The sequence below is a fragment of the Heteronotia binoei genome, chromosome 19 (assembly GCF_032191835.1).
Source record: "Heteronotia binoei isolate CCM8104 ecotype False Entrance Well chromosome 19, APGP_CSIRO_Hbin_v1, whole genome shotgun sequence".
Taxonomy (NCBI): domain Eukaryota; kingdom Metazoa; phylum Chordata; class Lepidosauria; order Squamata; family Gekkonidae; genus Heteronotia; species Heteronotia binoei.
Genome location: NC_083241.1, coordinates 27,899,203 through 27,912,472, shown reverse-complemented (window position 1 = coordinate 27,912,472; position 13,270 = coordinate 27,899,203). Strand labels below are relative to the sequence as shown.

At 46.0% G+C, this 13,270-nt stretch overlaps 1 protein-coding gene across 2 annotated transcripts in view; it reads right to left on the bottom strand.

Moving 5' to 3' along the window:
* The window catches only part of LOC132587905 (tropomodulin-3-like), a 63,173-nt gene that overhangs the window by 11,679 nt on the left and 38,224 nt on the right, over nt 1-13,270 (bottom strand). For both annotated transcript variants that reach the window (XM_060260310.1, XM_060260309.1), the window contains exons 4-7: nt 4,476-4,598; nt 2,132-2,221; nt 833-963; nt 223-330 (exon numbers count right to left, since the gene is read on the bottom strand). In XM_060260310.1, coding sequence (XP_060116293.1) covers nt 223-330; nt 833-963; nt 2,132-2,221; nt 4,476-4,598 — 452 coding nt within the window. The remainder of the gene's footprint in view (nt 1-222; nt 331-832; nt 964-2,131; nt 2,222-4,475; nt 4,599-13,270) is intronic.

Here is a 13,270-nt window from a genome sequence, read left to right as displayed (position 1 = left end):
TCTCCAGCCCCACCCACCTCACAGGGTGTCTGTTGTGGGGGAAGGAGATAAAGGAGATTGTGAGCCACTCTGAGTGGAGGGTGGAATATAAATCCAATGTTGTCTTCTTCTAGCCTGGGCCATCCAGATCAGGGTTCAAACACATTTTCCTTAACTCAAGATGTTTTAAGGAGCCCCCCTCCCAACACACAGCACATCAACAGCATCGGGAGGCTCACTTACCACAGCAACAGGGTCATTGCTTCTTGTAGCAGCAAGACAAAAACGCTTCACGTGGGTATTTCTTTCCAAGGCCTTGGCAAACTCTTTCAGCGTGGGAATAGGGATATTCTTAAATTTGTAATAAGGACATAATTAATATTCATTGAACATATCACAGAGTATGATGTGCCCCCCCTACACCAGCTCATCTCAAATCTCTCTTTTTTCAGGGAAGAAAACTAAGAGGGGAAAAGCCTGCCAGTAGGGCTTGATAAAAATGCTAGATCTTTATTTTAGTGGGGAAACTGACACATTGCTGTAAACATTCTCCACGATACAAGTGAAAACTGTGCGGCAAAAGATCATCTAATGCTAAACATTAGCACAAAAGCAGAGTTATTCTCAGGATTTTTTTTCCTGGAAAAAAAGAGGTACTGGAACTCTCAAGAGGGAAATGAAGAAGAAATACACAAGTGTCCCTCATGAATTTTTTAACATTTTTTTGAGAATTTTATTTCCACAAAGAGGTTCTGGAACTCCGTTCCACCACATTCCCTCAGGAAAAAAGCCCTTCTTAAAAATACATTTATCTCAAAAAGAGAGCACAGAAATGGAATCTCTCAGTGGTTACCTTTATATTGTTTAGATTAACATCAAGAAGCTGAGGATCATTCTCTTTTATCCGCTGCAAACTCTCCTCCACATTTGTAGGATTTGGTGGCTCATTAAAGACTGGTACGATCTTTTCCCCTTTGACTACATCTGAATTGAGAGAGAAGGAAGGTGAGCCAATTACATAATAAATTACGCTAGTTCTTAAACGCGGACCCTGGCACCACACCACCTTAACATTATCACATTTCCAACTATTTCACAGCAATAAGAAGGAGTGTGGTAAAAGAGACTGTACTATGGAAGTGTAAGTTGATAAAGCAAGAAAGGCAAAACTTAGCCAGTCTGGCATAATGGTTAGGGTGTTGGACAAGGACTGAAGAAGAAGAGTTCATTTTATACCCCACCCTTCACTATCTGAAGGAGTCTTAGAGTGGCTTACAATTGCTTTCTCTTCCCCTCCGTACAACACACACTCTCTGTGAGGTAGGTGGAGTTGAAAGATCTCTGATAGAACTGTGACTGGCCCAGGATCACCCAGCCATCCTCCTGTGGAGGAGCAGGGAATCAAACCCCACTCTCCAGATTAGAGTCTGCCACTCTTAACCACTAGGGAGACCTGATTCAAATCCCCACTCATCCACATCCATAGAACATTCTTTGGCCTGTCCCTTCTTTCTTCACTTGAAAGCATAAAAATTGGAGGGGGGGAGGGAGAGAGAGAGAGAGAGAGAGAGAGAGAGAGAGATATGAAACAGCCATGCATACAGCCCTAGTCTCTTTGGAGGAAGACCAGGCTAAAAACGCAATATAAAATAAATTTTCCTTTCACTACCATTTCACCATGCCAATGTAATCTAGAAGGAAGCATAATTCTTTCTTTTAAAAATTTAAGCTTATGTTTAACATAAGAGCGGTTTCTGCTTTGTGCTGTCGAATTATTTAGCCGTGTTCCAATGAATAATGGCTGGCCTTACAGCAAAAGCGACATGTCTGTTCTTTATAGTTCCCTGTAATCTTTGGCTCAAAGAGCAATTCAGAAGCTACAATGCTATCATTTATTCTAATAACAGTATTCAAAAATATTTAACATACTCACATGACCACAGCACAAGATTAAAGCATGCGTATACTTCACTGCATTAGGAAATCACATAAGCTGGAATGCTTGAACTGAAATCTCTTCAGTCCTAGTTATCTCAAGTTGTATGGGCTACCCAATACGCTATAGTACTTTGCCGTTTATAGTCTCCAAACACTCCAACAGCAAAGAAACAAAACCCCAAGTTTTATCAAAACCCTCCACAGGAATACTTACTTGTGAAACCTTGGTTGCCAACTCCGTTGCTGCTTCCCACTATGTCACACAACTGAGCGTTGCTTATCAGGTTGTGCATTCCTAGGATAGCTATCAAGAAAGGGGAGAAAAATTCTTTGCAGTTTCCGGTTTTCTGAACAAGAGAGATGTGTGTTGGCAACAGAATCTCAATCTCACCATTGTGGGAACTTTTAAAACGCCAAACCTAAATGTAGGATATGTAACTTACGGACAAACACACTTCTTCAGAACTGGTACTGATGGGCCTTTTTTCTCTTTTTTTGCTGTCTTGGGGGGGTTTGAGAGGGGGAATGAAGCTGATCTCAGTGCTGTGCTTGCAACAGCCTCTTGAAGTGATACCACAGCCCCTAATTAATTGAAGAGGGCAGTGGCATCCTCGGGACCAGACTTGGGGTGGCTGGGTTGCTATGGTCAACATTTCTTAAATTCATAAGAGAGAAGTAGTGGGGAGGGAGGTCACAAGGCCTTTGTGTGGCAGGGAGATAGGATGATGGATGGCCAACCAAAAGTCAGCAGACAGTTCAAAATGGCTGACTTAAGTTACCAATGTAGAAAAGAGAAAGAGTCAAATTTTAATTCCCCCCCTTCTTCTTGTTCCCTTTTCCCAATCTGTTTGGAAACTTAATAAGACTTGAAGAACCCGAAAAGAGCAAGAGTCCAGGAACACCTTAGGGTGGGAGCTTCTGTGAGCCACTGTTCCATTCTTCAGATACCTGAAGAATGGAGCAATGACTCACAAAAGCTGCTGCCCTGCTACAAATTTTGTTCACTTTTAAGGTGCTGTTGGACACTCAAGCCAATGTCACACTTACCTTACATCTGTCTTCTCAGCGCGGCATCCTCCTGATTTCCCACTATTTGCGTCGGGGTTGCAGCAAACATTGCGGTTTTTGCGCAGCAAACGGAAACTGGTTTTTAGCAGTTTCCGTTTGCTGCGTGAAAGCCACGATGTTTGCTGCAGCCCCAATGCAAATAGTGGGAAATCGGGAGGACGCGGCACTGAGAAGATGGACGTGAGAGCGGCATAAGGGTGAGTGCGAAATTGGTCTCGTTCTTTTCTACCACTACAGACAAGACTAACAGTTAGCCATCTTGGTCTGTTAAGATGCTGCTGGCAGTGATGGGTTAATGAGCAGCTGCTCATGTGCACAGCTTAGAGGGAACAGTGGACTCATACCATACTCTTACCCAGGGGTGGAATTCTAGCAGGAGCTCCTATGCATATTAGGCCACACCCCCTGATGTAGCCAATCCTCCAAGAACTTACAAGGCTCTTTTTTGTAAGCTTGTGGAGGATTGGCTACATCAGGGGTGTGTGGCCTATTATGCAAAGGAGCTCACGCTAGAATTCCACCCCTGCTCTTACCAAATCTGACCTGCAGCCTCCTCCCAGTTCAAAGGTAAGCCACAAAAATTCATTCCAAGTGATTTTTGTAAGAGAGATGTGCATGAACACTACTCCTGGAAGCTGATGATTTTAAACAAGCAATGCTGTTTTGAATAGGGGAGGTTGCATTTCCAGACGCTGGAATGGTCACCAGCTCACACTGGGTATGCTGTGCAGAAATTCAGATCACAAAGCTGAGAGGTCTCTTTGAATTCACTGCAAGGCTGTTACCACTCCCACCACCACCATCACTTCTCCTGTTCTTCTCTCTGGCTGTGGCATACAGCTGAAGCTGTCTACGAGGCATCATAAAAGGAAAGAAGAGGCCATAAGGCCAGGTGGGGTGGGGGCTCAAAACAAGACAATCTTTCAAGCAAGGTGGGTCCAAGTGGGTTTCCTAGACTTATGGCACTTTATGCAGTGGATGTGTGGGCTGCAGAGTTCATTCTAATGTGGAAGCTGGGCACATTTTGTATTAACCAAAGAAAAATATGTAGTTAAGTGCATGAAGTTTAATAAAGGTTCAAAAGGTGAGAAAAAAACAGACGATAAAAAGGAAAAGATAAGGAAAATGAATGCTGTCTTTTTCACAGCCATTTTCCCATTCCAAAAAGTTCTGGTGGCTTGCTCCAGCTGTGTGTGCAACGGGGGGGAAAATAAACTCTATGCATATAACAACGGTTCCCAGGTGTGTGTATATGTCGGTTTCAGATTGAAAGGGCACTCAAACATTTTGCTCATGCTTTACTGCAGGAAAGACAGCAGCAAACACATTTGCGGTCTAAAATGGAGCAGGGCGTAAAGCTGGCTACTTTAATAATTTCTTTGCTCCGCTGGCCCAAGTTCTACGCCGCACTCCCTGGAGGCAGCCTCATGAATATGCACAACCACAGCCGTGTGCTTTCAAACAAAAAAACCCCAAATGCCCCCACCAACCTGCAAGGTCACACAATTCAGTGTCCGTGGCACTGGTCAATGCTTCTTCCAGTTCTGGATCAAGAGTCACTTTTTCTTCTGTGTAAGCCTGGAGTGGTTTCTGTTTGGGGATAAATATTTTCCCTGTACAAAAAGAAAATATAAAAGAGGTGTTGGTTGGTTTGTTTTCAGATGGTATGCCTAGCCTCAGCCCCCCTGTTACAGCTGCCACACTTGCCTATTGCTGGTGTTCAGGTTATTTCTACCCAACCCTCTCAAACCTGTTTTATTAGCAGTGAAGAGAGCAGCTTGCTGGTCTCAGTGGCTCTCCCCCATGGATCTGGTGATGAGAGAAACCACTGATTCCCAAAAAGGTGCCTGCAGACTCCATGCCATTCGCTGCTGAGTTTCCAAGGCACCCATTTGCTTCTTTCCTAACGTGTCTCTCCCCCAAAGCAAACAGACACATGTGGTGGCCCATGCTCCCTCTACAGTTTGTTGTAGTGGTTAAGTGCACGGACTCTTATCTGGGGGAACCTGGTTTGATTCCCCACTCCTCCACCTGCAGCTGCTGGAATGGCCTTGGGTCAGCTGTAGCTCTTGCAGAGATGTCCTAGAAAAGGCAGCTTCTTGGAGAGCTCTCAGCCCCACCAAGTTCACAGGATGTCTGTTGTATGTGGGGGGGAAGGTAAAGGAGATTGTAAGTCGTTCCGAGACTCTGAAATTAATAGTGAAGGGCGTGGTATAAACCCAATATCATCACCATCATCTTCTGACAACTCAGAAGTGCCCGCAGACACAGCAAGACAAGGGACCCCAAAGCAGATTCTACTCTGCAACAGTTGAAAGTGTGAGCGGTTTGTTATTTCACATCTTTAAGGTGCCATAAGACTCCTTTGTTTGATTTTGCGGGAGCACATAAACATGGCCAGGAATGCATACAAGTCTTGAAGAGGAGGGCACGGCCTCTAAAGAGGGGAAGAGAAGGAGAGGAGAAAGGCTCTTCCAAAACAGCGTGGGATGTAGACGAAGAAGGGCCAGATTTGAGTGCTGGCAAAGGAGCAATTCCCACTGTGGAGAGAGGTACGATGAAATACCAACAAGCGACTGCCGTTACAACTACATAGTCCTTAAACAGAGTTGCCAGCTCTGGTCTGCAGAATTTCTGGAAATTTGGGGGTGTAGCCTAGGAAAGTTTTGGGCAAGGGAGGGACCTCAGCAGGGTTATAATGCCACAGAATCCAGCTTCCAAAGCAGCTATTTTCTCCCGGGGACCTGATCTCTGATGTCTGGAGATCAATTGTAATTCCATGAGATCTTCAGGCTCCACCTGGAGGTTGGCATGTCTATCGGAGAATAGGATCATAGAGTTGGGTGGTACCTCCAAGGTCATCTAGTCCAACCATGTGAACAATGCAGGAAATTCACAAATACCTCTCCCCCCCGCACCCCCAGTGACCCCTGCAGGCTCCATGCCCAGAAGATGGCAAAAAATGTCCAGGATCCCTGATCAAACTGGCCTGGAAAAAAACTGCCAGCTGACCCTATCTGTAAGACAATGCTGACCTTCTGAAGATGCTCACAGATACCATGATTATTTTGGAGTAGTTCCTCTGAGATTCTCTAGGAACTTTAAAAACCAACAAGCTGTATAAAAGGCAACACAATAGAAGTCTCATCTACAATCCTAACCATTGAACACAAAGTTTGAGTCCAGTGGCATCTTTAAGACCAACAAATTTTAATTCTGGGTATAAGCATTTGGATATTAGTCTTAAAGGTGCCCTGGACTCAAACTTTGTTCGATGGCTTCAGACCAACACAGCTGCCCTGCCTGAATTTATCTCCACTGAACACAACAAATTTGTTCCCCCCCTTCTGACAATTTCCAAAAGCTTTCCCCAACAGAGAAAATGGTTATGCACGATTGTTCCAATATATGAGTTCCAAAGTTTTCCTTGCGAAACCTGTTCTGTTGAGAAGTTGCCTACTTTGTCTCAAGTATATTAATTACCGTGATGGCTTTGTGCTGTCACCAAAAATGTAAAAAGCCCCAGCATCTGCAGAAATCTTAACTGTACACCTGGCAGTGCTTGAATAATATTGCTTCCTGTGTTGCATCTTAAAAGAACCTACGCCTCCTTAACCAGAGTTTCTGAACCATCTCATGGCTGAACCACCCGACGCCTACCTCGTTTTGCAGGTGGTGACAAGAGCCCCGTGGTGCAGAGTGGTAAAGCTGCAGTACTACAGTCCAAGCTCTGCTCACAACCTGAATTTGATCCTGGAGAAAAATGGGTTCAGGTAGCCAGCTCAAGGTTGACTCAGCCTTCCATCTTTCTGAGGTTCCAGCTTGCTGGGGGTAAAGTGTAGGTGACTGAGGAAGGCAATGGCAAACCACCTTGTAACAAAAAGTCTGCCAAGAAAATGTCATGATGTGACATCACCCCATGGGTCCGTAATGACCCGGTGCTTGCACAGAGGACAACCTTTACCTTTTTATAAGGTGGTACTTTGACCTGGATGGCCCAGGCTAGCCTGATCTTGTCAGATTCTGGAAGCTACGTAGGGTTAGCCCTGGTCAGTATTGGGTTGGGAGACTGGCAAGGAAGCCCAGGGTTGCTATGCAGAGGCAGGCAATGGCAAACCACCCCTGAATGTCTCTTGCTTTGAAAACCCTATGGGATTGCCATACGTCGGCTGCGACTTGACAGCAAAAAGGGGGGTGGGGCAGGAGGGCTGTCCTGTTCTCAACCTAGCTAAAAAATTCAGCCGACTTTTCTCGCTCAAGAGACCAGCCTATGTATAATTAACAGATGTCACCTTTATTCTTTTCCGCTGTTTTGAATTTATCCCATGAACTGCCTGTTCAAACTTTATGGTCTCGCAGACAGATCTGGATTAAAAAACTCTTATGAAAGCTTAAGAACAGCTCTGCTGAATCAGACCAATAATCCACCTAGTCCAGACTCCTGTCTCACACAGTGCCCAACCAGTTCCTCTGGAAGGCCAGCAATAAGGCATAAAGGCTGAGGTCTTACCCTGATGTTGCCTCCTGACTCTGGGATTCATACTGCCTCTGAACGTGGATGTTCCCCTCAGTCACCATGACTAGTAGCCATTGATAGACTTATCCTTCATGAATCTACCACATCCCCCTTTGAAAGCTGTTTATTCATGTGGCTATCACTACATCTTCTGGTAGCAAAGTGTGCTGTAAAAAAGTCATATTTCCTTCTGCCCATCTTGAACCTACTACCCATCAGCTTCCTTGGAGTTCAAGTAATTCTCCACCCCATGCATAATTTTAGAAACCTCTATCATGTCTCCCCTTAGTTGCCTCTTTTCTAACCTGAAAAGTCCCAGACTCTTCAGTCTTTCCTCCTAGGGAAGGAGCTCCAACCCCCTAATCGTCTTGGTTGCCCTCCCGTGTATCTTTTCCAGCTCTTCGATGTCCTTTTGGAGATATGGTAACCAGGACTGTACACAGTATTCCAAATGAGGTGACACTATAGATAAGAACATAAGAGAAGCCATGTTGGATCAGGCCAATGGCCCATTCAGTCCAACACTCCGTGTCACACAGCGGCCAAAAAACCAGGTGCCATCAGAGGTCCACTAGTGCGGCCAGGACACCAGAAGCCCTCCCAATATAGCCCGCACCGAAGCACCAAGAATACAGAGCATCACTTGCCCCAGACAGAGGGTTCCATCAGTATAGCCACAGGGTATGTATGTAGATCTATACAGGGACATTGCAATATTGGCCATTTTATTCTCAATCCCTTTTTCACCACTGCAGCATGCAGGGCCGGCACTTCCACTGAACTATCCACTATGACCCCGAGACCTTTCCCCCTCTCAGTCTCACCCATCGGCCTATACGTCATCCTCACTTGGCATCTCATTGCATCTGGGCAGAGCAACTATGGGTGCTTCGTTAGAACATTAGAAACCTTTTTCCTGGCCGAGTGTTACACCATCATGCTAATATAGCACAAAGTCTGCAGAGGCAGCAGCCCAATTTAAATTAGAAGCTGCATGTGTACAAAGGTGAGCAGGTTATTTTGCCTTGCCAGCATCCCATTTCCACCAGCCCACGCTCAGTTCTTCCATCTCTAACTAAGCTACTTTGCATCTTTCTTGGAGGAGAGCAGGCATCAATGTTTCTGCTAAGCAAATTATGATGAGGGAACTGTGCTGAGCAGAAGGGGTGGGGGTGGGAAAGGGCAAGCATTTAAAAATAGCACAGATTACACTTTCATCCTTTGAGTCAGGGAAGAAAATTAGCTAGCTTCAGATGAGGGATTTTTATGAACTGGAAGAGGCCTCTTTAGAAGAAAAATATTTTGGATTTACCCCGCCCTTCACTCTGAATCTCAGAGTGGCCTAACAATCTCCTTTACCTTCCTCCTCCACAACAGGCACCCTGTGAGATAGGTAGGACTGAGAGAGTTCTGACAGAAGCTGCCCTTTCAAGGACAGCTCTGCAAGAGCTACAGCTGACCCAAGGGCATTCCAGCAGCAGCAAGTGGAGGAGTGAGGAAACAAACCTGGTTCCCCCAGATAAGGGTCCGCACACTCAGCCACTACACCAAACTGACTTTTAATGTACAAGATACTAAAATGTTTAAGGATACAGCATATCTTTCCTTTTGCTCTCTACCTCTGCCACCGTGGTGTAGCAGTTAAGAGTGGCAGGCTCTAGCCTGGATTTGATTCCCCACTCCTCTTTTGCTTGAAGCCTGCTGGGTCACTCACAGTTCTCTCCCTCAGAACTCTCTCAGCCCCACCTGCCTCACAAGGTGCCTGTTGTGAGGAGAGGAGGGGAAGGCGGTTGCAAGCCACGTGGAGACTTCTTAGGGTAGAGGAAAGCAGGGCATAAAAACCAACTCTTCTGTCTTATGATGGACCTATGTGTCTCCTTCAGTGCTGGAAAGAGATGAGATTAATTGCTGCCTTCTGTTGTTCAGTAAAGAGATACACCAGCTCCTCCCACCTTCTCCTTTGGCACAGCAGTCTTTGGTGCAACTTGAAAGCCTGTTTTGTATCCAGTATCATCTGTTCCCATTTCGTCCTCGGTCCATCCTGTATTCCATTTTAAGGATAGCAGTTCAGTTTTGAGGCTTTGCCAACATGCCTGACATCATCTCATTTTCTCTTCTTCATCCCACCCCCACTTTTTTCTCTGTTGTGCACTGAACATGCAACCTGATGGATTGAGGGAGCATAAAATCTTCCATGCCATTGCCTGTTGCACACAATTTTGTGTTATTCCGGTTGATATTGCACAACCTGTGTTTTTTTGGAATTTCTCTGCAGTCTAGCTTTCATGTTCTCTGCTAAACACAATTTAATTATAAGGGATATCTGGCTTTGCATTTCAGACACAGAATGGACCTCACTTTGGATGAAATGATGGGGAGGTGGGGGGAAGGGAACTGCAGACACAGCTTTGAGCCTGCCTTCTAGCTGTCCACCATCTGGTTTGGTTTGTTGGATATTTAGTTTTGCACAGCACATACCTTGGCAAGAACTAGCCATCATCATTCAGCATAAAGATTAGAAAACATCCAAAGATTTTTTTTTTTTTTAAAAAAACCCTTCTGGCATTTTTACAGTGCTGGAAGCCTGCAGAACACTTGGTGCTGGAAGTGGTGGCTGATGAGATACAGAAGCTGGACTTGCCTCTGGGAGAATCGGTTCAAGACCCACCTGTACCATGGAGGAGGCACTGGCTTATGCTTGGGTCCTATCTGTCAGCACAGAGGCTGTGGGGAAAGGCCGTTCTCTGCATGCAAAACATCCCAGGATCAATCCCTTGCATATGAACATATGAAGCTGCCTTATACTGAATCAGACCCTTGGTCCATCAAAGTCAGTATTGTCTTCTCAGACTGGCAGCAGCTCTCCAGGGTCTCAAGCTGAAGTTTTTCACACCTATTTGCCTGGACCCTTTTTTGGAGATGCCAGGGATTGAACATGGGACCTTCTGCTTCCCAAGCAGATGCTCTACCACTGAGCCACCATCCCTCCCTCCCTTTAATTGCATTTGTAATTAAAGGACTGCAGGCAGCAGGTGTTGGCAAAGACCCTGAAGATCGCCTGCCAAGCTCAGGACAAGAGATCAAGAGATGAAACTGATCTAGATGGACCGATGGCTTGAATCCATCTATCACGTTCATGTGTTCCATCCTGAACTTGGCTTGCAAGTATTGCAATGGCGCACAAAGGTCATGAAGCATTCTCCATAACAAAAGAACAGCGAGAGCGGTGGAGTGGTTAGAGTGATGGACTACAATCTGGGAAACATAGGCTTGAATCCCCGTTGTGCCAGGGAAACTTGGCGGGGGCATTCACACACATTCAGCCTAACCTACATCACAGGGGGGTTGCGAGGATCAAACATAGAAGAGAACAACATAAGTCACTTTGGGCCCCCCCAACTGGAATGAAAGGCAAGGTATAAATCAGGGGTGGCCAAACTTGCATAACATAAAAGCCTCATAGAATAAATGTCAGATGTCTGAGAGCTGCAAGACATGAACATCAGATGTTTGAGAGCTGTGAGACAAGGGAGAAAGGCAAATAGATGGGGGTGGGAGGAGAGAGAGGTGGAAAGAAAGCAACTTTAACTCTAAATGCATTCTCCAAGCTGCCAGCTGGCTTGGTTGGAGAAGTGATTTAAAGAGACAAATGCCTTCTCCAAGCCAGCCGATAGGGCAGTGAGGACTTCAAGAGCCACATGATATGTGTGAAAGAGCTACATGTGGCTCCCGAGCCGCAGTTTGGCCACCCCTGGTAAAAATGAAGCAAGTAAATCAATTGATCGATCTGTTACGTATGTTACACATAGGAACTTGCTGCCTCTTGCTTCAAGGTTATGCATGGCTGAGCTCAAGAAGACTGGGCACTTGCTTTTTTCTTCCTCTCCCACTCCCTGTTCTGTGTGCAGCTGCCCCAAGAACTGTTTCTCTGTCCCATCTGACTGGAGCTGATATGATCTGCGAGGGGGAAGAGCTCCATTATTAAAAGAAAACCAGCTTAAGAAAAGGATTGCTGCAAGGCAATTCTCTCTCTCTCTCTCTCACACACACACACACACACGAAGCAACCCCTCAGCAACCGGATGGCAACGGTGCAGCTGAACATGGGAAGTTTCGTTCCAGGAACAACGGCCAGCACCCAGACGTACGCTTTTCCTGTTGATTCCTTTCCATTATTTAATTTGGCACTGCCTTAACTGCTCCCTAAGAACGGAAGTTTCACAATCTTCTGCTGCGCCCTTTCTTACTTTCCCCTGCTAAAGCATTCCAGGCTCTGCACAGGCGCAAAATTCAAGACAGTGTTATGTAAATTAGGCGAGCGCATGAACCGGATCAATGAACTATCAGTTTTCCCTCTGAACGTCCTTGGAAAAGCATTTCTGTCAACCAGTCATCATCTGCTCTGGTTAACAACAGGATGCTATTGGCACAGGGCACCTGAAATGGTGGGCAAGGTCCTTCCTACCCCGCCCCACTTCTTGCCAAGTAATAAAAAAAAAAAGTAATCTGCATCATTGCAGAGTCAGCTCTACAACCGGAGGTGAGTGAGAGCCTTTGGACGAGGTGCGCTCACGGGGAAAGAGGGCACCACTGAGAATTCTCTCGCCCAGAGCATCCAAGGAACCGAGACTGGTGTCTCTTGCTGCCCTGGCCTGGAATGCCTAAACACCAGGCATGTGGTAGCTGCAGAAAGCCACAAGGTCTTTGCCAAGCATGCCTCCGTTTGGAAAGCCAAACTAGGAGCTTGTGGGGCCTTAGATCCCCTCTCTGCTGTAAAGCTTCCTGGATCTGTCATTCACACGCAGTCTAATTTATCTCCTAGGGATCTCAGGAGGATAAGAGAAGTCCTGTCGGATCAGGTGGCGCCAATGGCTCATCCAGTACAACACTCTGCATCGCACAGTGGCCAAAACCCAGGTGCCATCAGGAGGTCCACCTGAGTGGCCAGAGCCCCCAAAGCCCTCCCACTCTTGCCCTCCAAGCACCAAGAATACAGAGCATCAATGCCCCAGACAGAGTGTTCCGTCTATATTTATAGCCACTGATGGACCTCTGCTCTATATGTTTATCCAATTCAATAACTGGGGGGGGGGGGGGAATATATTGCCCCAAGCTCCTTAGGAGAAAAGACAAACTATAAGCCAACAACAAATACAACATGGCAGAGCTTTGAAACAGTCTCCTGCTTTCATTTTAAAAAATGAACAGCAGTCACAGATACCTGCAAATTCAAATGAAGGACCAGTGCGCTTGTGTGTGTGTGTGTGTGTGTTGGGGTGAATACAGGATATGCTGCCCAAACCTTTCCCTGCTTTTTCCATTCAATCCCACAACTACTTGTCCCCACCAAGCAGAAGTGTGGAGAAGCAGCTTGGGCCCAAGGGGTAACCTTGAGAAGATGGTGGTGGGGGAACAGCTTGCAGGGAAAGCATTAAATAAATTTCTAGGCATCCACAGCTGCTCTGTTCTTTTTCTTTTTTAAAACAGCATCTGAAAAATAGTGCCCTCCCTTGCCATTTGACAACCAGGTGAGTCTTAAATCTGGAATCCTATGCATACCACTGAACTGAGCAGACCTTCTCCAAATGGACATGCACAGGATTGGACTATAGGTAATGCAAACGACATTTTTAAAAATGCAGGAATTGAACCTATTAGGAGGTGGTTTCATTGCTTCCTACAGAAAATGGCTGTCCACAGGACAGATCCGCTGGTTCCACTCACATCTCATTCACACTCAACCATCTTCCTTTCCGGGTAATGACATAG